The 24279-nt window shown below is 43.0% G+C and overlaps 1 protein-coding gene across 1 annotated transcript in view; it reads left to right on the top strand.

Moving 5' to 3' along the window:
* Positions 1-793: 793 nt before the first annotated feature.
* MAOB (monoamine oxidase B) overlaps positions 794-24279 on the top strand; it is a 70015-nt gene continuing 46529 nt past the window's right edge. The window contains exons 1-2 of the mRNA XM_042975057.1: positions 794-888; positions 2096-2233. Of these exons, the coding sequence (XP_042830991.1) occupies positions 796-888; positions 2096-2233 (231 nt within the window). The 5' untranslated portion in view covers positions 794-795. The remainder of the gene's footprint in view (positions 889-2095; positions 2234-24279) is intronic.

Here is a 24279-nt window from a genome sequence, read left to right as displayed (position 1 = left end):
TTTCTCTGTAACGCACAGCGTCTTGGCATTTCCTCGATTTTGTTTGTTCTCAGAAAGCAAATGATTAAGGTAATTAGAACTGAGGAAATTCAGTCATCATGGTAAGGGCTCCAGAGCTCTCCTGTCTGAGAAAGATCTTACTGAGCTATGTAAGGTGGTTTTAAAGATGCACGATTTTAAGATCTCCGAGGTCAAAAACTGCACCTAGGGAGGCCTGGGTGGCTCAGTCGGTTGCGTGTCCGACTCTTGATTTGGGCTCAGGTCATGATCCCGAGGTCATGGGATCGAGCCCCTCATAGGGGCTGCTTCGCATTCTCTCTCTCTTCCTCTGCCCCTCTCTGCCACTTGCTGTCTGTCTGTCTGTCTGTCTCTCTCTTTCTAAAATTAAAATTAAAAGAAAAAAAAAGAGAAATAAGTCAATGGCTACATTTGGTCTGGTGTTGACTGGGGCTTGTGCTTTTAAGTGTGGCCTTGTGTTTCCGTTTGTACTGTCAGACACGTAATCGTGCGATTTAGTCCTTAAAGATAGACATTTTGATACAGTGACCGAGGATGTTTTTAAGATTTGAGACATTTACCGAAAACGAAATCCCTTTTGTTCTTGCTAGAAAGACCAGTTGGTTTCCCATTCTTGGAATCTGGGCCTCTATTGAGAAACCCCAGCCACCTGTAAGGTGCACGTAACGGTAAGCCATGTGTGTGAGCCATCGTGGGCTTTTCTCATCGACGTTAACATGAGGCGCTTACCCGGAATCCCTGTGAGGTCTTTGATGGTGATTGTATTTTCTCCCAGGTATGGCGGCAGCCAAGCTTCTGCATGACTCTGGCCTGAATGTGGTTGTTCTGGAAGCCCGGGACCGAGTAGGAGGCAGGACTTACACCATCAGGGTAAGTAAGACATTAAGGGTGGGATGGAGAAATGTAGGACGGAAGCAGAGTTACTGTGTCTTTTTTTTTCTTTTCTAGAAGTCTTGAATTTCATTTGACTCTTACTAAAAGAAACATTCTCCACAGCCTCTCAATTTGCTACCTTTTCCACATGTGCTTCTGTCTCTTTTCTTACCTCACGATGCCCCATAAATTATTGCACCAATAAGGAGGTGTTTGGAATACATCAGTAAATAAACTAAAGATTCCCGCCTTTGTGAAAGTTATGTTCTCTTCGGGGACAGGGGGAGCTAGACAACAAAAGAAAACAAGAAACACCTTCTATGGTGTCCCCGGCTGATAGGTATCTGGTTATGCCTGGACGTGTTCAGACATAGGGAGCTTTTGTGGTTACTTCTTCTTCTTCAAAGATTGGTCCTTCATCATTGGAAACGAAGCTGATTTGTAACCATATGGAAGACTTGTTTATGAACATAGGAGAGCAATTTCAAAGGTTCACATTATGGCCAAAATATTCCCTGATGCTATCTTTCAAATGTCTGGATTAACCACAGAAGTGATCATTTCCTTTCTTCGTTTTTCTCTAGCATTAAGTGGCTCAAAATTAGCCTGAAGTACCAAGTAAAGAGAAATGCATCAACGATTCATAGCTTACAAATTCAAGGCACTAGAAAACAAACCATGAGGTGGTATATATTGTGAGTGATGGCATTCAGAAGTCTCCTGCCTATTTAAAATTCAATCCAGGGGCACCTGGGTGGCTCAGTTGGTTAAGCGTCCGACTTCGACTCAGGTCATAATCTCATGGCTCATGAGTTTGAGCCCCATGTCGGGCTCCGTGCTGCCAGCCCAGAGCCTGGAACCTGCTTTGGATTCTTTGTCTCTCTCTCTCTCTCCCTCTCTCTCTCTCTCTCTCTCTGCCCTTCCCCCACTCACACTCTGTCTCTCTCTCCCTCAAGAATAAATAAACCTTAAAAAAAAAAAGTAAAGTTCAATCCAGTTTGCTTTAAATTGCAGAATGGTTTAAGGACAGGTAAGTCACATGAATGAAGTACAGTTGAAAATAGAATCCCATTTTCCACGGATACACCTCAAGGTCTGTGAAATACCCATTTATTGATTTCAGAGCTCTCTCTTTTTTTTTTTTTAATCTAGGAAGAACATTTCCGCAAATATTTATTTCTGGTTTTTTTCCCTGGGAAAACAGAACCAAGAGGTTAAATACGTGGACCTCGGAGGATCTTATGTTGGGCCAACTCAGAATCGAATCTTAAGATTAGCCAAGGAGCTGGGATTGGAGACCTACAAAGTGAATGAAGTGGAACATCTCATCCACCATGTAAAGGTAGGCCTGGGCCAGCCTTTGAAAGGTTTGAAGACTTCTCTATGGGTCTTTCCATATATGAATTCCAGATCCTTCACTCAGAGAATCTACTGTAGTCCTCAATGATGTATGTGTACTTTATAAGTGTATTTTAACCATTGTGAAAATGTTTTCGCTGCCACCAAAGGAGAATTAAGATGAGAATTCTAACCTATTTGGGAAGGTTGTTGACAAAGCGGCATTGCCCATTTGGCAAAAAGTTTCACAAAACCAAGAGAGAAAAAAATGCAGTCAATTTATTAAGTGCCTCTATTTAAATATCTGGGTTCTTTCATGTGATAGAGTACAGTTTTATAAAGGCTGCCCTAGACTTCATGTTGTAAAGAGTATTTGTAGTATGCCTAACGTAATATTTTGAAATATGTCATTGTATTCTACATATCATTAAAGGTTACTCTTCTTTGGAGATTTACATAAAAGTGGCTCAAGTCCCAAATTCCATCTATTGTGGGGAACCTCCACTGATCTCCCCAAAATTTCTGTGAGTTGACTGGGTCTCCCATTCCCATGATCATTTGTGGCTCATGGTTCTTGCTTCCATGATGCCTCTGCTCATTCACATCTTATGGCCTGTGACTCTTTCTCTTCCCTTCGCTTTATGCCAGCCTGTGTTCAGATTCACCTCTTCATCTTGATTTTCTTCAGACCACCCCAAGCATTTGTGTTGGACACACTTGACTGAAGTTTTGAGCTCTGGGGGTGGGAGGTTTAACTGCAGAAACAAACAGCTAAGAATCGAATATTGGACATTCTTACTCTAATAAGCTATTAGACCAGTGAGCCCCTGGGGATTTCTTACCGGCCACACTTCTCTGTGCATCCAAGTCACCCACCATGGTGATGTCTCCAGACTCCTCTCATATCTCCCTGATCCTTGTTTTCCCAGCATCATTGTCTTCGTCCAAAAAGTCACTGTTGTTCTCTGACCAATAGAGTCACCTGTTCTGGGCCCCATCCTGGAGTCCCATAGAAGAACTGTTAGAGGTTTTGAACTTCAGCTTTTCCTCTCTTCCATACTTGCCTTTGTAGGTGGAAGTGAGAATACAGAGACATACTCCTCCGTGGTAGAAATCCTCCCTTTAGAAGACAGAAGAAACTAGCAGCAGGCAGTTTTGATTTATATTCACAATGTTGACACCCTGATATTCTTTGTGAGTGATAATATCAAGAAGGACAAATAACAGACTGTACATTATGAGTTATTTAATAAAAGGGGAAATAAACATCTACATGCGGGTAAAAGATTTCCTTGATTTTTACATAAATGTTTGGTTGACCTTCAGATTTTGTTTTATAAGCCTTTTCGCCTTGCTTTCCATCTGTGTCTAGCGGAAGAAGGGACACATGAATTAGAAATGAAAATGTAGCATGGTGATAGTGCGATTTGTTGAGCATCAATCCACAAGCTTAGCAAAGATCTTTCATTGGGTTCCTTGCTTTTATTTTTATTTTTTTAAATGTTTTTTTATTTTTGAGACAGAGAGAGAGCATGAGCAGGGGAGGGGCAGAGAGAGAGGGAAACACAGAATCCGAAGCAGGCTCCAGGCTCTGAGCTGTCAGCACAGAGCCCGACGTGGGGCTCGAACTCACGGACTGTGAGATCATGACCCGAGCCAAAGTCGGACGCTCAACCGACTGAGCCACCCAGGCGCCCCGGGTTCCTTGCTTTTAAATGTAGGTCACGCTGACTGATTTCTTTGACTTCCCAGAACACTAGGATCTCTTTTAGGTTTTTTCAGACAAAGGAAACGATGTTACACTGAAATAATTTTTCAGGGCTATGGCCAGACGTGCTGCTTTCTTAGACGATTTCAAATAATCTATGTGCAGCTAAGAAAAAAATACAAATAATTAACCAGTATCCCTGACTTGATACAGGATAAATACATATGCCGACTGTGCTCCTTATGAAATTTCAAATAAATGCCATTGCGTTTTAATTATCACAAAAGTACAAATATAATTAGAAAAGGCGGGTAAAGGAAAACAATTTAAAAACCCTTCCATGATCCTATCTAGAGAAAATCATGCTAAGTATTCTTCGGTTCATAGATTTTCATATTCCTGTATTGCTATTTTCTGACCTCTACTGGAAGAAATGAGAAATATCAGTACACTTAAAAATATTGCATACATATGCATATATGTATATGTATTTGACATACTGACTTACTCTGTAATTTATTCTCACTGCCAGGACAATTGAAACGCTAATGAGTCTACATGAAGGTCTTTTTCAGTGTTGATAGAGGTGCTAATTTGACCTCCTGTGGTCATATCCAGTGAGGAGCTGCATTATAATAAATGATAAAGAACTGATACCTAAGAAGTCCTCCCAAAACTAAATATTTGTCCTCCACCATCACCACCTCCATGTCTCTGGTAGCATGTCATTTTTTTTTTTTTTTTGCTTAATGTTTATATTTCTTCTTAAGACAGAGAGAGACAGAGCATGAGCAGGGGAGGGACAAAGACAGAGTGGGAGACACAGAATCCGAAACAGGCTCCAGGCTCTGAGCTGTCAGCACAGACACCCATGCGGGGCTCGAACTCCTCAACCGCGAGATCATGACCTGAGCTGAAGTCGGATGCTCAATCGACTGAGCCACCCAAGCGCCCCTCATTTTTCTTATTTTTAACCTGTGAAAGCATTTTGGATGGCTACATCCATTTCTGGAATCACTGATAACAACTCTAGTGTTCTATCTCCTACTACATGCCAAAGAATATCGTTCAGAAATTTGTCTCCTCTGTCCTGGTAGGCAGTACTGTAGGCGTTTGGATGTTACTCTCTCTTGCCTATTTCAATAACTACTGTTCCCAAGTGCAAAGTATGGTTCACGCATATATATAGTACATTTATGCCTTGTTTCATCAGCGGACCCATGTGTGTTTCTTAACCCAAAGCCTGAGAGTATTAAGTATGCTACTTACCGTATTGTCAGATCCTGCTCTTCAAATCCGCCTGCTCGAGGAATCTGCTTTTCAGATTTTTTACATGGACGTTAATGGAAAACAGTTTTATGGGCAGCTTTAATACCATTCGGCTAAGGAATTTGACTATGTTGCAACCAGCAGTTTCAAATTGAAACTGGCGAGGGACACCTGAGTGGCTCAGTCAGTTGAGGGTCTGCCTCTTGATTTCGGCTCAGATCATGATCCCAGGATGGTGGGATGAAACCTTGAGTCGGACTTCGAACTAAGCATGGAACCTGCTTAAGATTCTCTCTCTCTCCCTCTCCCCACTCACGCACTCTCTTTCTCAAAAACGAACAAACAATCAGTGAAACAAACAAACATAAAGAAACTGGTGAAATGGAGCTACTCATAAAAGCAGGAGGGTCCAGGGACACCTGGGTGGCTCAGTCGGTTTAGTGTCCAACTCTTGATTCTGGCACGGGTCATGATCTCATGGTTCATGAGTTAGAGCCCCGAATCAGGCTCTGCGCTGGCAGCATGGAGCCTGATTGGGATTCTCTCTCTCTCCCTCTCTCTCTTCCCCTCCCCCACTTGCATTTTCTCTCTCTCTCTCTTTCTTTCTCTGTGTCTTCTCTCAAAATAAATAAATTAACTTTAAAAAAAAAAAGCAGGAGGGTCCAGCATCTCCCAATGGGCTAGCTCTCCAAAGGAAGGGTGTCTTTCTCAAGAAATGATGACTCCCAGTATCACCAGTTCCCTGGTATCTGTGGAAGAAATAGTCTGCTGATAGATGGGGTATGTTCATGCCATGCCCCATAACCAGCATCCACACGCTCTTGGTTTGCTGTGATATGCAGCCTCTGTCCTGTCTGCCTCTGATCTGTCAGAAATGTTTATTACTACTGAGCGGCATTCGTTTTTAGTACTACAATAGATCTGTCTTATGTGGCTAAAATGTGGTTTTCTAAAGCCTTGCTCGTGAATAAAAGATGTGATCTCAAGCTATGTTGGGATTTAATTATCAGTGGGAAAAGTGATCACTTCAGCTCATGTCTTTATAATTTAGAAGGTGTTTTCCTCACTTCCAAAATCTGTAATGTGGCGGTTAGTGCTTAACAGTACTGAAATTTTTAATCTGTTTTGCATGCTAATTTCGTTTGTTAAATATTTTTTAGTGTTTATTTTTGAGAGAGAGAGAGAGCACAAGCAGGGGAGGGGCAGAGAGAGAGAGGGAGGCACAGAATCGGAAGCAGGCTCCAGGATCTGACCTGCCAGCACAGAGCCCAACGTGGGGCTTGAACTCACGAACCGTGAGATCATGACCCGAGCCGAAGTTGGCCGCTTAACCTTAGACTGAGCCACCCAGGCACCCCTGGTCATGCTAATGTCTGCTAGTATAGTTTAGAAGGCAACTGTTTAGATACCTTGAAAGTGACTTGTAAAACTTGTTCCCTTTTGGGGACTATCTCATAATTTAAAAAAAGAAGACAAAAAATAAAAACTTAAGAAGGATCTTCACAATATTTTGATTTATACCCCTTTCTCTTTCATTGTGTGTGTGTGTTTGTGTGCGTGCATGTGTGGTGGTTCTCATTCATCTTTTTGTTCTCTTGGGCTCTTCTCTTAAAGAAAGTGGAGAAAAGTCTTGTACAACTTAGGCTATCGGCAAATACAGTTTCTCTGTTTCAGAAACTTCTGTAAGTCTGAACTTTGGAACCAGAGTCTAGTCCAGCATGAAACTGCTTTAGCCCAACTCCACACTGATAATCCTTTCCAAACCTCAGCCATCTGGAGAAACTGAGGTGGGGGGGAAGATCCTCTGGTCTTAGTCTGCTTCCCAGCAGGCAGAAGCCAAGCTCATTGTTAACGTCCCTTGTGTGTATGTCTGGGGTCAGCCTCAGTGCTTGAGGCCTGCAAATGAGACCCCTCTCAAATATATTGCACCATTTGGCTCAGCACCTGTTTATTGGGAACCCAGAAATCCACTGGAAAATACCACGCGCAAGAAGCACATAAAAGACAGAGAACAGAGACTGGATCTCTATCAACAAGACCTGTTCTGTGAATTTCTCCAAAGAGATCACAGGTGCTGAAATGCCTATCGGTTTTGGGGAACAGCAACGGAAGGAGAGCCCAGGGGCCCCTGGGTGGCTCAGTCGGTTAAGCTTCTGACTCTTGATATTGGCTCAGGTCATGATCTCACCGTTCATGGGATTGAGACCCATGCTGGGCTCTGCACTGACAGCGCGGAGCCTGCTTGGGATTCTCTGTCTTCTCTCTCTGACCCTCCCCCACTCCTCCCTCCCTCCCTCTCTTCTCTCTCTCACTCAAAATAAATAACTCAACTTTAAAAAAAGAATGAGAGGGGCGCCTGGGTGGCTCAGTCGGTTGAGCGTCCAACTTCAGCTCAGGTCATGATCTCACGGTCCATGAGTTCGAGCCCCGCGTCGGGCTCTGTGCTGACAGCCCGGAGGCTGGAGCCTGCTTCAGATTCTGTGTGTGTGTCTCTCTCTATCTGCCCCTCACCCACTGATTCTCTCTGTCTCTCTCTCCGTCTCTCTGTCAAAAATAAATAAACATTGAAAAAAAATTTTAATAAATAGAAAGAAAGAATGAGAGCCCAAATACTGAGAAATAAAATTTTCAAATTAACATTGTATTTGGCAAACAGAAACTATCCTGTCGTGAAGGACCTCAGCATCTCTCAGAAATCAGCAAATCAGAAGTGTTGGGTCTTCTTCAGGCTCTTAATATTCCCTTCTCCACACCTTTATCTCCAGTCCTATTAATCCAGGGAAGCCTGGATCAAAGTCCAGAGTGCACTCGCTTCTCTTATGATGACAGAAGCCCCCGGGAACAGGTTAGACAAACTCTTGGATTTCACACAGGAACAGCTGCCCATTTCACATGAACTTCACACATGCCACACAGAGCTCACTGGCTCCGAGAGTCTGCCCTAGCCGAGATGGGCTTTGGGAACCTTCTTTTCCCCTCCTACCTATATGCCAAGACATTTCTTTTTTTGCTGGAGACAAATATCTCTTAATCATCGTGGGAGATTTTTTTTTCAATGTGGAGAATAGTCATTTCCTCTTCAGCAAGTGGAACCCATTTGTCTAGTGATCATTCTGAAGCTTATTTTAAGTTGTTCAAGAAACCATAGTGCCCATTTGTGTTATTTAAAAAATACGGTGGGGGCGACCGGGTGGCTCAGTCAGTTAAGCGTCCGACTTCAGCTCAGGTGAGGATCTTGTGGTTCACGAGTTTGAGCCCCGCATCGGGCACTGTGCTGACAGCTCAGATCCTGGAGCCTGCTTTGGATTTTGTGTCTCCCTCTCTCTCTGCCCCTCCCCTGCTCATACTCTGTCTCTCTCTCATAAATAAATAAAACATTAAAAAATTTTTTTTGATAAAAAAAAGAAAATACAGCGGCTTTTTGGCATGTAATAATTCGCTGAAAATTATGCTTTCAGTGGCTGCATTTGGAGCACTATTTTGAGATAGGAGATGAATTTATTCTAGGGCCTCAAGGTTTCCATTTGGAACTGAATTTATGATAAAATCAGTAAACATATTCTCTATGTACAAACATATACATATGCACATTCGGATAAACTTAAGAGGGGCTAGAGTAGCACAGAGTTACTTTTAGATCTAACCTGCTGAAGGTGGAGGGCAGAGAATGTATAGAATTCAGTTACAGTGGGGTGCCTGGGTGGCTCAGTCGCTTAAGCATCCAACTTCGGCTCAGGTCATGATTTCACGGTCGGTCTGTGAGTTCAAGCCCCGCGTCGGGCTCTGTGCCGACAGCTCAGAGCCCAGAGCCTGCTTCCGATTCTGTGTCTCCCTCCCTCTCTGCCCCTCCGCCATTCATGCTCTGTGTCTCTCTGTCTTAAAAATAAATAAACATTTTAAAAAATTAAAAAAAAAATCAGTTACAGTGGTGAAATTCACTAAAGGAATAGGCCTGCAGCTTAACTCTTGTGCCACATTTTACAGCCCCTGTACCGTGTCATTGTGGGGTGTGGCCAAGTAGTCCAAGGAAGATGCAAGGAAAGGGTCACATCTTGCCAAAGAACGGTGGCGAATAAGGGCAACCTTGTCACAGGTCAAAGAGCGTTAGCAGCCTGCACGTACCGAGGGAGTGACAGGACGTACAAAATGGCCTAAACGATGTTGGCCTGCCTTGCCACACCCTCAGCAGCAGCCTGCGGAGAGACTTAGATGCAGATTCTGAGTCCACTGCTCACAGAGCACTTGCCTTTCTCGTGGCCTTTGCTACAACCAGCAAATAATAACAATGGTAACACTACTGGGATATGGACGTCTGGCTCCTACCAAGTACGTGATTTTACACATGCCATCTAATTGGTGAGTCCCAAATAACCAGAAGTTATTTGGTTGTGAACTCAAAGTTTTGGCCCCATTTCACAGGTAAGAACATAAAGGCTAAAGCGATTAATTGCATATGGCAGAAAGCGATGGGTTCAGAGCATGAACCAAGGTCTTGGGGTGCCAGAAATACACCATAAGGAGTTTGCCGTCCCCTGGATGAGAAGCTTTCCGTCGTTTCCTTCTGAGCCCCAGCCCCTGGCTTGCCCGCCTGCCTTCCTTCCAAATGTACACTCTCGCATCTTAGAAAAATCCAATTCAACATTTTCCTTTCCTTAAAAATTTCTGCAGTTGACTACAGTTACTCCACTGGTTCCTTCCCAAGCCCTGTTTCTTCCTCACTTTCCTGATTATACTTTCTCACAAACCCTGTTGGAAAGTAAGATGAATAGCGTTCCATTATTTGTGCTTCAAGATTACACACACACATACATACACACACAGAGCATATTTTGCTTATATTTAACATTCTTGGATCCCTATTTTCATACTTTCACATTAAGAAAGTTTTTAGGTCTGGAGCACCTGGCTTGCTCAGTCGGTTAAGCGTCCAACTTCGGCTCAGGTCATGATCTTGCAGTTCATGAGTTCGAGCCCCACATTGGGCCCTGTGCTGACAGCTCAGAGCCTGGAGCCTGCTTCGGATTCTGTGTCTCCCTCTCTCTCTGCCTTTCCTTTGCTCATGCTCTGTCTCTCTCTCTCTCTATCCTTCAAAAATAAATAAATACTAAAAAAATTTTTTAAAAAGGAGAGTTTTTAGGTCTGCTTTTTCACTCGTAAATATTTCACGAATACTTTCCAATGTCGTTAAAAGTTCTTTGTTAAAAAAAAAGTTCTTTATAGATCCCATTTTATTTTTTTTTAATTTTTAAAATGTTTATTTGTTTTTGAGAGAGAGACAGACAGACTGTGAAAGGGGCAGGGGCAGAGAGAGAGGGAGACACAGAATCCGAAGCAGGCTCCAGGCTCCAAGCTGTCAGCACAGAGCCTGACACGGGGCTCAATCTCACAAACCGTGAGATCAAGACCTGAGCTGCAGTTGGATGCTTAACCAACTGAGCCACCCAGGCGCCCCTGTAGATCCCATTTTAAACAGATACATAATATTCTGTTGCAAGAACACTCTGTAATATGGTGGATATTGTGCCAATCAGTTCCAATTAATTAGGCATCTATATTCAAATCGTTACTAGCATGCGAGGCACTGGGCTAAGTAATTGAATTTGAGACAGTTTGGGCTACAGTCAGTATGAGAGTGGTGAGATCAAAGATTTCCCTGTCAGTGTAAAAGGAAATGCTTCTAATCCTGGCTGCTGAATCCCAGAGTTCAACTGTTGCTGAAAACGTACATATTACAAGTAAAAGCCAATGATCACAAACGCTTCAACAATTTCCCTTAGAGCCCCAAGACTGGTAAGTACTTGGTCTGCCTTTCAGATTATCCAGACAACAGTTTTACCAATGCCTTTCCACTTTCTCTACCTCTTAATCCAGTGGCACCCTAGGTGGGTAGGTAGGTAGGTAGGTAGGTAGGTAGGTAGGTAGTTTTTATTTTAATCTCAGTTAATATACTCTTACAGCATTACATTAGTTTCAGGTGTACAATATAGTGATTCAGCAGTTCTGTACATCACCTTGTGTCATCAGACAAATGCACTCCTTAATTTCCATCACCTGTTTAATCCAGTGGCACCATATTTGAAATTTGGTCATGGGGCACCTGCGTGGCTTAATTGGTTGAGCGTCCAGCTCTTGATTTCGGCTCAGGTCGTGATCTCATGGCCGTGAGATCACGCCCCCCCATTGGTCTCCTCACTGGGCATGGAGCCTGCTTGAGATTCTTCTTTCCCTCTCTCTTTCTGCCCCTCCCCCACTCATGTGAGTGCACATGTATGCTCTCTCTCTCTTTCCCTCTCTCTAAAAAAAAAAGTCATAAGAACACTTCACTTTAAGGTATCATCAAATGGGATCCAAAGAACTCAGGAATGGGTAAACTTTGGTGAAATTGTTGCCAAACAGTAAACACATTTAAATAAAGACTTAAATTTAAAGAATTAGGAGATTTGTGGTTAGAGTACAGAATGTACTACAGACTGTATTTTTCAAAAAAACTTTATATTATAAAAAATGATATAATCTATAGAATCAGAATGTGGGGAAGGTGAGAAGGTAAGAAGTATAAGCAAATGGAGTGCTAGTGACGTCTTAGTTCATTAGCATGGAATCGGTGTGTACCAAAATTAAACTTGTAGTCAATAAAGAAACACAGACTCAAATCGCCTAATGGTTTTTATGATCTTTTCATTTTCTGCTACAGGGCTCTTTCAGGAACTCCTATTTCTTAGGGTTATGCAAGATTTATTTGAAATTTAGTACTTCCTTCAGCTCACTTGAGTTTGTGTTTCTTCCATTAAATTTGAGTACATTTAGGTCATTAAAACTGGAAAATACAATACGATTTGATTCTCAAATATTTGCATTTCTTTCTTTGCCCCTTCCTCCTTTCCTTCCTCCCTTTTTCTTTCCTTCTTCCCTTCCTTCCCTTTTTGTTTCCTTTCTCTGTCAGTCACCCACTTGTGCATTTATCCATCCATCCATCCATCCACCCACCCATCGATCCATACTTCCATCCATCCATCCATCCATCCATCCATCCATCCATCCACCCATCCATCTTTCTATCTTGTAGATGCTTATAAAAGGGTCTGGAATGTCATGCACCAAATGTTACAGCTATTTTGTTAACCTGGATGGTGTGATTTGAGATAATTTGCTCCATTCTTCTTTGTATTTTTTAGTACTGCTGGAACTTTTTTATAAAGAGCTCCTCTCGTTTTTATTTTTAAAAATGTAATTAGACACAGACTCTACTTTTGAGAGCTTATGGACTATGAGAGGAAATTGGGCTCTGTGACTCTCATCTGCCCAGCAGTGGTCTCCCGGGTTATATATCTATTAACAATGACCAAACTGCTTCCAGCTGGGCTTAGTGACTGAGCTTCAACCCTTTGAGTTCAGACGGTCTAGATCCCAAAGCAGCTGTTTGAATGCAGAACCACAAAGGCTCTTATCCTGGTATTACTGGGCTGCAGAATTTCCCCTGTCTGATACACACACACACACACACACACACACACACACACACATTCATTGTTGACCCTTTGTGCTTTAATTTCTCTATTTGCAAAAAAAGAATATTTGTACCTGTGCTGACTAGTGCCTTGAGCCTTTAAAGAGACAAGATGTTAACAGAAGACACTGATTAACATTATTCTCGCCAACAAGGGGGGTACGATACACTGAAGATACTAAGACTGTCTCGGTAGGAAGGCTTGAGTCTATTTACTTTCCTTTAGAAAAACTTTTCTAATACACTGTGCAGATTCTCACTCCCAAGTATTTGAATGGCCAGGTGCCAGCTGGGATGAAACTGTACACATTCTTAGCAGAAGAGAACCAGGCCAGTAAACTCATCCTGCAGATATTTTTATAGGCTCCTTATATACTGAACTATAACTCTTCCTGCTTTTAAATCCAGCCTTCTTGTCTTCTTTACCTGTATCCCATGTTATTAATAGGCTAGGCCATCAGCATTTGGCTGCAACTAAACTCACGTGCCCAGACAAACAATAAATAGATAATAGAAGAGAGGGAAGAAAATCTCCTTTCCTGGTTGTTTGCCTTCTATGTTTCCTTCAGCTCTCCTCTGATTTCTTTAAACCCTAGCATATGAGGCCCCCTTGGCAACCTTCCTTTCAGCTTACTGAGTAGCAATGCTGGTGTTCTTTTAGAACTTTCAGGGGACCGTGGGCATGTCAGAGTTGACGAATCTATAAATAACCTAAGTTCAGAGGATCAAAACACGTTATTTCTTTTTTTTTTTTTTTGACATAGGCATGAAATCTGGGAATACTCAGTAAAATAGCTTAGAACAGCACTGTCCGATAGAAATAGATGTGCACGTGTGTCATTTAAATTTTCTAGAAACCATATTGGAAAGTAAACCAAGGAATAGGTGAGGCTAACTTTTAATAGTATGTTTTATTTAACCCAGTATATTCAAAAGAGCATTGTCTCAACATGTAGTCAATATAAAATGTGATCAAGAAGGTATTTTACATTCTTTTTTTTTGTACTAAGCCTTTGACCTCTGGGTGTGTATTTTATACTTCTAGCACATCTCAGTTTGGACTAGCCACATACCAAATGCTCAGTAACCACATAGGCTAGAGGCTACTGTACTGGATAGCACAGACCTCAAAGGTTAGCAGACCGCGTGTATTTTTGCAAACACTTCTCATACATCTTCAATTTTGTAGAAACCTGTACAAAACATACACCTAGATCCCATCACATAAATGCTACACGATGGCCCAGATTCACTTCACTTATTCTGGCATCTTCAAATATCTGGCATCACAAAGAACTTGGAAGTAAAACAGAATGAAATTCCTCCTATGTATTTTGCTTCCTTGTGGCAAACCAGCCTTGAATCACATTTTTAAAAATGTTTTATTTATTTTTGAGAGAGAGAGAGAGTGGGGGTGAGGCAGAGAGAGAGGGAGACACAGAATCCGAAGCAGGCTCCAGGCTCTGAGCTGTCAGCACAGAGCCTGACACGGGGCTCGAACTCACAAACCACAAGATCATGACCTGAGCCGAAGCTGGATGTTCAACTGACTGAGCCACCCAGGCGCTCCTTGAATCACATTTTAAAACTCTCCTAGGTGCACAGGGAGGTACCGTGTGTCTGTTATCTTTACGCATGAGACAGTGAGCAAATTGGAACTATGTGAGGTCAAGGTGGTCAGAGACACTGCCATAGACAATGTTGTGAACACTTCTCAAAACCTCGAAGGACATCGCTAAATAAATTTACGGGGATCACTTTATGGAGAGCACAAAGACTTTTTGTATACAAGCATCATTATCTTAAAAAATCGTCAAATTGTCCCTGACTACGACTAACTCAGGGGGAACCATAGAACTGGCCCAAAGTACTCTAAATGATTATTGTCTTAAAACACAGCGAGAGAAGATTCCCGCAAGTACTGAGTTGTAGAGAAGATAAGCCTGTGGTTCGTTGCATAAACTCATTTATTTACTCATTTCATCTTTCAGCACACATGCTCCATGCAAAACTCTCAGCAAAAGGGCTGCAGAGTGGCCCGGAGCTTTTTACTGCTGACATTTACTGTTTCCCCTTTTTTAAGTTGGCAAATGTTAAGGGCAGCTGCCACAGACCGTGTCTGGTCATGTGCAAACCAAGAAAAATAAATCCATAATTCATAATCACCAATAGTTTAGGCTCCCACATTGAGCCCAACACACATGTGCCTCATGGCCCCTGGCGATTCAGGCCAAAACTGAATTTAATAATGACAAGAGCCAACATCTTTTGAGATTTCGATATATACCAAGCACTATTCTAAGCATTTGATACGCATTATCTCACTAATACTCAGAAAAGCCTGACGGTTATGATTATCCCTTATTTACAAATGAGGGCATGGAAACCCGAAGCGTCTGGGTGATTTGCTCAAGATCCCCCAGTTGGTAAGTGATGGAGTGGGGTCTCACTCCGGAGTTTGGGTACTTGGCTCGAGAGCCGAGGTGCTGACCCGCGCAGAAATCGTACATAAGGGTGGGGAAGTCTCCAGAGAGACGAGAAAAGGGTACGGGTGCAGAGAACGGAACCCTCCTCGTCTTTCTAATCAGGTTCTTGCTGCCTCCTGCTGCGTTTTTCTGTCTTACGCCCCATTGCTGATTTTTGTGTAATCCTCATTTGACCTTCTGGGACCTCCCTGATCTCCTAGTGGTAGTAGGAGCTCGTGGAGGCCAGTGACATGAACTGACCCGTTTGGTTAAATCAAGAGCTATTGGGAGACAGTGGGGTCATCTTATTTCATTCCTAATCCAAAAATTTTTTTTTTAATGTTTATTTATGTTGAGAGAGAGAGAGAGAACGTGCGAGGGGCAGACAGAGAGTGAGAGAGAGAGAATCCCAAGCAGGATCCACACTGTCAGCTCGGAGCCTGATGCAGGGCTCGATCTCACAAATCGCGAGATCATGACCTGAGCCGACACCAAGGGCCGGACTCAACCAACTGAGCCCCTTAATCCAAAAACTCTTAAAGCATATGAAAGGTGCTCATTCTGGGGAGCCTGCTGGAACCCTGTGTCACATGAAATACACACGAGAGTAGACAGCCGTACACACATCCGGGGCTCGTTTCACTTTTCCATTGCAAAGTATAATCACAATAAAGTGACAAGAAGCGTTGCTTTATAGAAACGGCTTCAACCTTAGGCAGAACAGAGAAGATAAAACTATACATTTAAGGGTGACCTGTGTACAGGAGATGTTTGGCGGTCAAGGGGTATCATTATAATGATACCTAATGACATTGATCCCTTTGGATTAAAAAGAATGAGAGTCCATCTAAAAACAACAGGTTGTGTTAAGCTGCTACTGCTCTTTCTCAGCCCAGGATGCTTGTACTGCTGCTATTTTAGCGGCCTCATTATTTCTCCCTTATTGGTTCCAGGCATCTCTCCCAGATCTCTCCTGACATCTTGTCTATGTATCCAGGCTGGAGCCACGGTTTCTTGACTGTAGAACCCTAGCGCAGAAAAACGCAATACAAAACGATTCGAAACATGAATAAAATTAAATTGTCAGCGTGGCCTACAAGCACCTGGAGGGTATGTGCTTACCACGATCCCGACCCAGTGCACTCTAGACCACCCACTCTGGATTCTAGTAAGTCAAGTATATTCCTGCTGTAGGGCATTTGCACCTGAAGACAGGCCAAAGATGGTCACAGATCCTCTGACACTCCTCCCATAGAGAGGCAGAGGTGGGTTCTGTGCACCCTCCCTTTGAATCTTAGGGGGGGCTCTGTCATTGCTTAGACCAGTAGATATGGCCGAAGTGATGTTGTTCCAGTTTGGGCGTTCAGGCCTTAAGAAGCTGGTGTTCTCTCTTGGTCCTGTCTGACGCAGCCCCACGCGTGAGCTCAAGCAAGAACCGCCCAGCTGAGCCCAGTCAACCCACAGACCCGTGAGCGATAATATTGGATTAACGTTTTAAGCCCTGAAGCCGTGGGGTTACTTCTTTGTGCAGCAACGGATAACCAAAACACGCCTGCTGTTTCCTCCCCTGGGGATGCCCTTTCTCCTCTCTCAACTCAAACACCTCCTCTTCAGAGAGGCCTTCCCCGATAACTCTATCCTAAGGAATTGCCTCTCCCACCCCACCTGGTATTCTCTATCCCTAATTTGTCCCTTTTCTACTTCATTGTTTTCCCATAGCACTTGCAAATGCTTAACATCGGGGCGCCTGGGTGGCTCAGTCATTTGAGCATCCGACTTTGGATTTCGGCTCAGGTCATGATCTCACAGTTTGTGGGTTCAAGCCCTGTGTCCGGCTCTGCACTGACAGTGCTGAGCCTGCTTGGGATTCTCTCTTTTTCCCTCTCTCTCTCTGCCCCTCCCCTGCTCTCTCTCTCTCGCTCTCTCAAAATAAATAAACATTTAAAAATTTCAAAAAACAAACAAATGCTTAACATCACATTATATATGTATATGTTTTTGATCTGCTTTCTCCTGGTAAGTTGTAAGCTCCATTTGGGCAGAAATTTTTTTTTTCTATTTTGTCCACTGCCCTATCTCTAGCACTCAGATTGGAACCTAGCACATAGTAAGCTTTAGATAAATGTTTTTTGCATGCATGATTGAAAGAAAGGGTCTTTGCGTCTCTGCGTCTCTGCGAGTCTGTCCCTTTTATTTATTTAAAAAATGTTTTTAATGTTTATTATTTTTTGAGAGAGAGAGACGGAGCGTGAGCAGGGGAGGGGCAGAGAGAGAGGGAGACACAGAATCCGAAGCAGGTTCCAGGCTCCGAGCTGTCAGCACAGAGCCTGACACGGGGCTCGAACTCACGGACCAAGAGATCATGACCTGAGCCAAAGACGGAGGCTTAGTAGACTGAGCCACCCAGGCGCCCCAAGCCTGTCCCTTTTAGAGCACAGTTGAGCAGACCTTGATTTGTATTGCGCTTAGGGCAAAACGGAACCATTTAAGTCACAAGTAATGTGGTCCTATAAGGAAGATGAGTGCCCTACCATCTCAACACCAGCTCCCGTCAAAATTCCACAGCTGAAGACTATTTTCTTTGTCCACACAGCCAAGTCACAAAAACTTACAAACACAGAGGCAAACAACACGGAAAAATCTTTGTCCTCGTGGAGCTTACGTGTTGGCTGGGGAAGACAGGCGATAAACAAACAAACTATATAGAAGGAACAAGTGATATACCTAAAATAGAATTCGAATTTGCCATGCTTGATTTTATATTGTGTTTCACATTCAGTTAGCAGGCCCAATTAAGACATACGGTGTAGTGCAAAATAAAAAAGATGGATTTGCTTAGCATGAAGTTAATTCAGAGGTATAAAAATTCATGTATTGCTTTGTCTGAAACTTTAAAAATGTTAATTTTGTTGGGGCGCCTGCATGGTTCAGTCGATTAACCACCTGACTCTTGATTTTGGCTCAGGCCATCTGACGGTTCGTGAGTTCGAGCCCCACATTGGGCTCTGCACTGGCATCACAGAGCCAGCTTGGGATTCTTTCTCCCTGTCTCTCTGCCCCACCCCTGCTCGTGCTCTCTCTCAAAATAAATAAACATTTTAAGTATTAAAAAATGTTAATTTAGTTTTACACTCTCAATTCTAATAGGTATGTGAGCTGACTTTCAAATGTGTTTTAGAGTTAAAATTCAGTTAATCAGAATTATGCAAAAAGCTTGGGGTTTTAAAATCTGTTACTTTTCCCATGTTAAGATTGAATAATTTCGACAAAGGGTTTGAGCTTTTTAGCCAGATCTGTTAAATCTCTCATATACATTAAAAGCAACGTGTAACACGGGGCGCCTGGGTGGCTCAGTCGGGTAAGCGTCCGACTTCGGCTCAGGTCACGATCTCTTGGTCCGTGAGTTCGAGCCCCGTGTCAGGCTCTGTGCTGACAGCTCGGAACCTGGAACCTGCTTCGGATTCTGTGTCTCCCTCTCTCTCTGCCCCTCCCCTGCTCACGCTGTCTCTCTCTGTCTCTCAAAAATAAATAAATGTAAAAAAAAAAAAAAGCAATGTGTAATAAAACATCCGCTCAGCCACATTTGAAAAAAGTATACATACAGTTGACCTTTGAACAACATGGGTTTGAATTGCATGGGTCCGCTTATATACGTGGAAATGTATTTCTCTTCCTTATGATATTTCTTACTAACATTTTCTTTTCCCTAGCTTACTGTATCGTAAAAATATGGTGTATGATACATGAAATGTACAAAGCATGTGTTAATCGACTGTTCATGTGACCTGTAAGGCTTCCAGTAGACAGTAGGCCATTAGTAGTTAAGTTTTTGGAGTCGAAAGTTATTTATAGGCAGATTTTCAATTATACATGTCATCAGAAGGTCATGAGTGCTACGGAGAATGAGAGGCTTCGGGAGCGGTGTGAGACAGTGGGATCCTGTTTCAAATAGAGTAGTCCGGGAGGAGGTAACATCTCAACAAAAACTTAACTCTCATTGTAGGGTTTGCATGGTGTCCATACTTCACCCCACAGTTCATGGTAACCCACCGACTTGTCACTGAACGAAGAGCTGGGGGATGAGGACAGCCAGTTCTCCCAAGCCAATATGTGTGGATACCAGCACGACACGGGAAGGTCAGAGAGGTGTATAGACAATTATGAGAACATTGGCGTATACTCTAGGCGATATGAAAAGCCATTGGAAGGTATTAAGTTTGCTCAGGAGCAAATAAAGACAGGATGTGTGTGTGTCTGCGCGCGCGTGTGTATGTGCACATTTGCACACACATGAACTCGTGGGTATGTGTGTATTTCTTCTTCATAGATGTCAATTCACTCCAGCCACCGTTCTGCTCTTTTTGAGGGGCAGAGACCAAAGATGAATATACATCCTTCCCTGTGAAGAGTTGATTCTCTTTCTTCATTCATGCCTGTAACCAAGAACCCTCTAAAATAAAAATGCCATGGGGCGCCTGGGTGGCTCCTCCGGTTAAGCATCCGACTTCGGCTCAGGTCACGATCTCGATCTCGCGGTCCGTGAGTTCGAGCCCCGCATCGGGCTCTGGGCTGACAGCTCGGAGCCTGGAGCCCGCTTCGGATTCTGTGTCTCCCTCTCTCCCTGCCCCTCTCCGGCTCATGCTCTGTCTCTCTCTGTCTCAAAAATAAATAAAAATATTTTAAAGAAATTTTTTAAATACAAATGCCATGTGTCATCGTGATTTTTAAGAATACGTGGCTTATTCGACCTAGAGCTTCTCATAAAAGTGAAGTGCAGCACAGGTCGCGAAGGCTTAAGTTGTCATCACAATTAGTTCCATTATTTCATCTCATTAATTGGTGGTGAAAGGATCCTTGGGATCCTGCTCGGAAGCTCATAACGTTCTATTGAATGTTATTCTATTCAGTTCTATCCTGATGGGTGTATACTTGGGAAACTTAAGGGTTTTCAGCAGACATTCAGTAATTTTGAAGGGGAACATTTTGAAAGTGTGTTTAGACCACTCTGCATTTCTGATTGCCACGGCCATCGTTTAAACTAACTGCAGGTCAGCGTAAGGTGGCTATCACCCTGTGGCCTGCCTTGGAGTGTGAAGTAATCATATGAAACAGTATCCTTGAACAGCATTCTAAAATTGAAGTTATGCATAGGCATGGCGTCGGAGGTATTATAGGAACATCCTAGGTCAGTAGATTAATTTTGAGGGAGTCTAAATGACACAGATGAGAGAAGGACAAAATACTTGTACAGTGACAGACTTCCTGAGCATAAATACATAGGCTTGAGCATGGAAAAAGCGAGATAGTTGAAAAGAATTTCAGGGAAGAGAAAGAGGTAAACGCTTACAAACTCAACATAAGCCGTGAATTCTAATATATCTTAAAAAGCATTTCTCCCAGCTATGAAAGAGATAGGCTTTGCTCTAGTAGTTTTTACTAATATCTTCCAACAGCTCCAAGGTATGTTGGAATTATCATATCAGAGCTCCTCTAGCCATATATATATGTCATGGGGGCACTTGAGTGGCTCTGTTGGTTAAGCATCTGACTTTGGATTTCGGCTCAGGCCATGATCTCACGGTTCATGGGATCGAGCCCTGCATCAGGCTCTGCACTGATGGCACAGAACCTGCTTGGGATTCTCTCTCTCTCTCTCTCTCTCTCTGATTCTCTCTCTCTCTTTCTCAAAATAAATAAATAAACTTAAATACACACACATACACACACACACACATACACACACACACACACACACACATATATATGTTATCAACTTTTAAACTTAAAATATCAAACTTATCAAACTTTAAAATATTTATTTATTTATTTATTTATTTATTTATTTATTTAATCAAGTGTATTTGGGGGGGGAGTCAAAAGATAAAACACCCAGTCCATCCATGATAACATAGAGACTGAGATCACAGACCTAAAACCCAGAGGCCTGGATTCAATTTTCCGACTCACTACTTAGCTGTGTGATTGGAGGCAAGTGTCTTAACGACGCTGTACCTTTGTTTCTTAATCTAAAAAAAAAAAAAATGAGGATAACAATAACCCCTTCTTCATATGGTTGTTGAGAGAAAGAGATGAATTAAATTTGTAAAATCTTGAAAGAGTCCCCAGCACATAGCAAGTGTTCAGGCAGCGTTAGCCATGATAGGGGCCCCTGGGTGGTTCAGTCAATGAAGCGTCCGACTCACGGTTTCAGCTCAGTTCATGATCTCAAGGTTCATGAGTTCGAGCCCTGCGTCAGTCTCTGTGCTGACATTTCAGAGCCTGCTTGGGATTTTCTCTCTCCCTCTCTCTCTGCCCCTCCCCCGCTTGCGCTCTCTGTCTCTCTCTCAAAAGAAATAAGTGCGTTTTTAAAATTTTTTAAAAGGGAGTGTTAGACATGATGGTGGTGGTGGTGGTGATGGTAATTATGATGCTTTCTCTCATCATCCTTATTTCTCTTACCCATTTTCTTATAGCTCATGACTTCTCCTTTGCAATGCTTTTCTTTTTTTTTAGAATATGGATGTCAATCCAAAAAAGTACCACTTAAGTGAATTTCTTTGAAAACTCTTTCTTCCTGAAAATAATTGTCTCAAATAACTGGGATAATCCTTTCATCTCAGTACAATTCATAAAGTTTGAATTCCTTAAAGTGTCTCCAGGGTGTCATCCATGTAAAATTCACAAGTCGCCTCTTTCCCATACTTGCCTCTTCCTTCGTCTGAATCTCGCTCCAGATTTCTCCTGCCACATCATTTCTTTACTAGACCCCAGATGTTCCTCTAACTGGAATCTGCCCAGCACCCTTCTCACTGTCTCGACAAGGGATCGTCCCTTAAGTCAACACAGTTTCGCTACAAGGGATTAATGTTCATAGCAGCAAAGCTCCTTTGGGGGCCAAGGAAACCCTTTTATCTATGCATAAGTCTCTTTTGATTTATTTCAAAGTAGAGTTCTTATATCGAAGCATTGAGCTTCTTTTGGGAGGAATTTTCTGACTCAGCGAAGTAAATCATCATTTTGGTTTCTACCATTAGAGAAAGTAAACATGTTCCTCAAACAATTCATGGAGTGAAAAGTTGGTATCTTTGCCAGTATTGATCAGAGCCTGACTCTGGAACTGAGTGAGTTACTCAATGGAGTGTACAGAGAGCAAATTGTGGGTACAATCGAGCATCTGAATTTCCATCTTGTGACAACCTCTCTGTAGAGAAATACAGACTAAGTCCGGAGTCACAGGCTTCTGTCAGAGTCCTGGGCTTTCAGTAGATTCACCATGGATCGTGGCCATGCAATTTACGGATTCCTAGAATGTTCAATTCCTATCTATTAAATGGAACTATTAGTTTCTACCTCCCAGTGTGGTCATCGAAAGTGAATACGATAATATATGTAATGACTTTATAAACATTAGGTATTTTCACCATTGGATTTGTGTCTTATATGGTAGAGAAAGTCTTTAGGAGGGAATTGTTTTTGATAATTTGCTATTTTATTTTTTTAAGTTTATTTAGAGGGAGTGCAAGCAAGGGAGGGGCAGAGAGAGGGGGGAGAGAGAGAATCCCAAGCAGGTTCTGTGCTATCAACTCTGAGCCTGATGCAGGGCTGGAACTCACAAACCGTGAGATCATGACCTGAGCTGAAACCAAGAGTTTGACACTTAGCTGCCTGAGCCACCCAGGCGCCCCAGTAATTTGCTGTTTAGATGCAATTTTTCCAGACTTCGGTCATCACAGATCCTCAGATTTCAAAATGATAGTCTGGTAACCCAAAGATGATAATTGACATCTGAAGAATGACTCCTTTTGAGAAAAATCCTTTGTTTTTAGAAGTCCTTATTTCTCTTTCTTTCTCCTTCCCTCCTTTCTTCCCTCCTTCCTTTCTTTTTTTTCTTCTCTCTTTTCTTTCTTTCCTCGCTCTCTTACCTCTCTCTCTCTCTTTCTGTCTCCATACCTCCCTCTGTTTCTCTCTCCTTTTATATTGTACTGTGTCTATATCCAGGTTACTAAGAGCTTTTTCATCATCTCATCACTCTACACAGTTTAGGGACATCAAAAGCATTTGGATCATATCTTTGAAAGACCAGGGATGCACCTGTCGTCTGGCACCTGTGACCCCAGGGAGGCTATAGTTGAGCTAGGAAAGGGGTGCATTTGTTGGGGATTAGCTGAGCCACTCTCTGAGGCTGGGGTTCAGTGTCTGGTCCTGGAGGTTCAGAGAGGGCTTGATAGAGAAGGTGACTGACGAGCACCTGCCCTGACAAGAGGGTGCTGGGGTGAGCAGTCGGAGACTGGTTTTTCTGCTGGTAAATCCCAGCATGACAAGGGACGCTGTGAGAGCAAGAAGCTTCATGTTTCCTCCCACCAAGTCTTCTGTCGCTCACACAGTGGGATTCCCCTGCAGGGCCTGGAGAACCTCCCTTCGTGGGAAGCTCAAGATATGACATCTGGCGATACCTTTCACGGAAGGAAGAGCATAGGGACGGTAGCGATGATATTAGTCAGTATTGACACACTTACTTTGCGTGGAAATCTCTTCGTGGAGATGCATATACATCATCTCACTCATCGCTGGCAGTGACACCGTGACATTGGTTCTGTTTACGTCCACATTATAGAGAAGTGTGTTGGGGAGGAAGAATTTCCTCCGACCTTCAAGGTCCTTCTCTCTGGACCAGGAATCAAAGAGACACGAGACAGATTAACAGGAGAAAATCACATCTAATAGGCGTGCTTCGACACAGACGTGGAAATTCCAAAGACACTGAGGCAACATGAAGCTTTAGGAGCTAAGGAGAAGGATAGGCGTCTGAGGCCACCCCAGAGCCCCGAGACTGAGATTCTTTAGACCTTGCTACAGTCTGTTGTGCCCCTTCCAGTGAAGGGCTGTTGCAGGAAGTTCCCCAGGAAGCAGGGTCTGAGACAGAGATTAGCACGCAGGAGGGGATAATATTTTTCTGAGGTACTCTGGGAATCAACAGCTGTGGATAGGAGGGAAAGAGCCAGCAGAGGGAGAAGCCAAACTGTGATGCAGTTTCAATGGAAGCCTCAGCCAACCCCACAAGGGATTCTGAAGATGGGGTGACCCCTCAGAGCTGTCCTGAG

This window comes from Panthera tigris, chromosome X (assembly GCF_018350195.1).
Source record: "Panthera tigris isolate Pti1 chromosome X, P.tigris_Pti1_mat1.1, whole genome shotgun sequence".
Lineage (NCBI taxonomy): Eukaryota > Metazoa > Chordata > Mammalia > Carnivora > Felidae > Panthera > Panthera tigris.
This window is presented reverse-complemented; position numbering and strand designations above follow the sequence as displayed.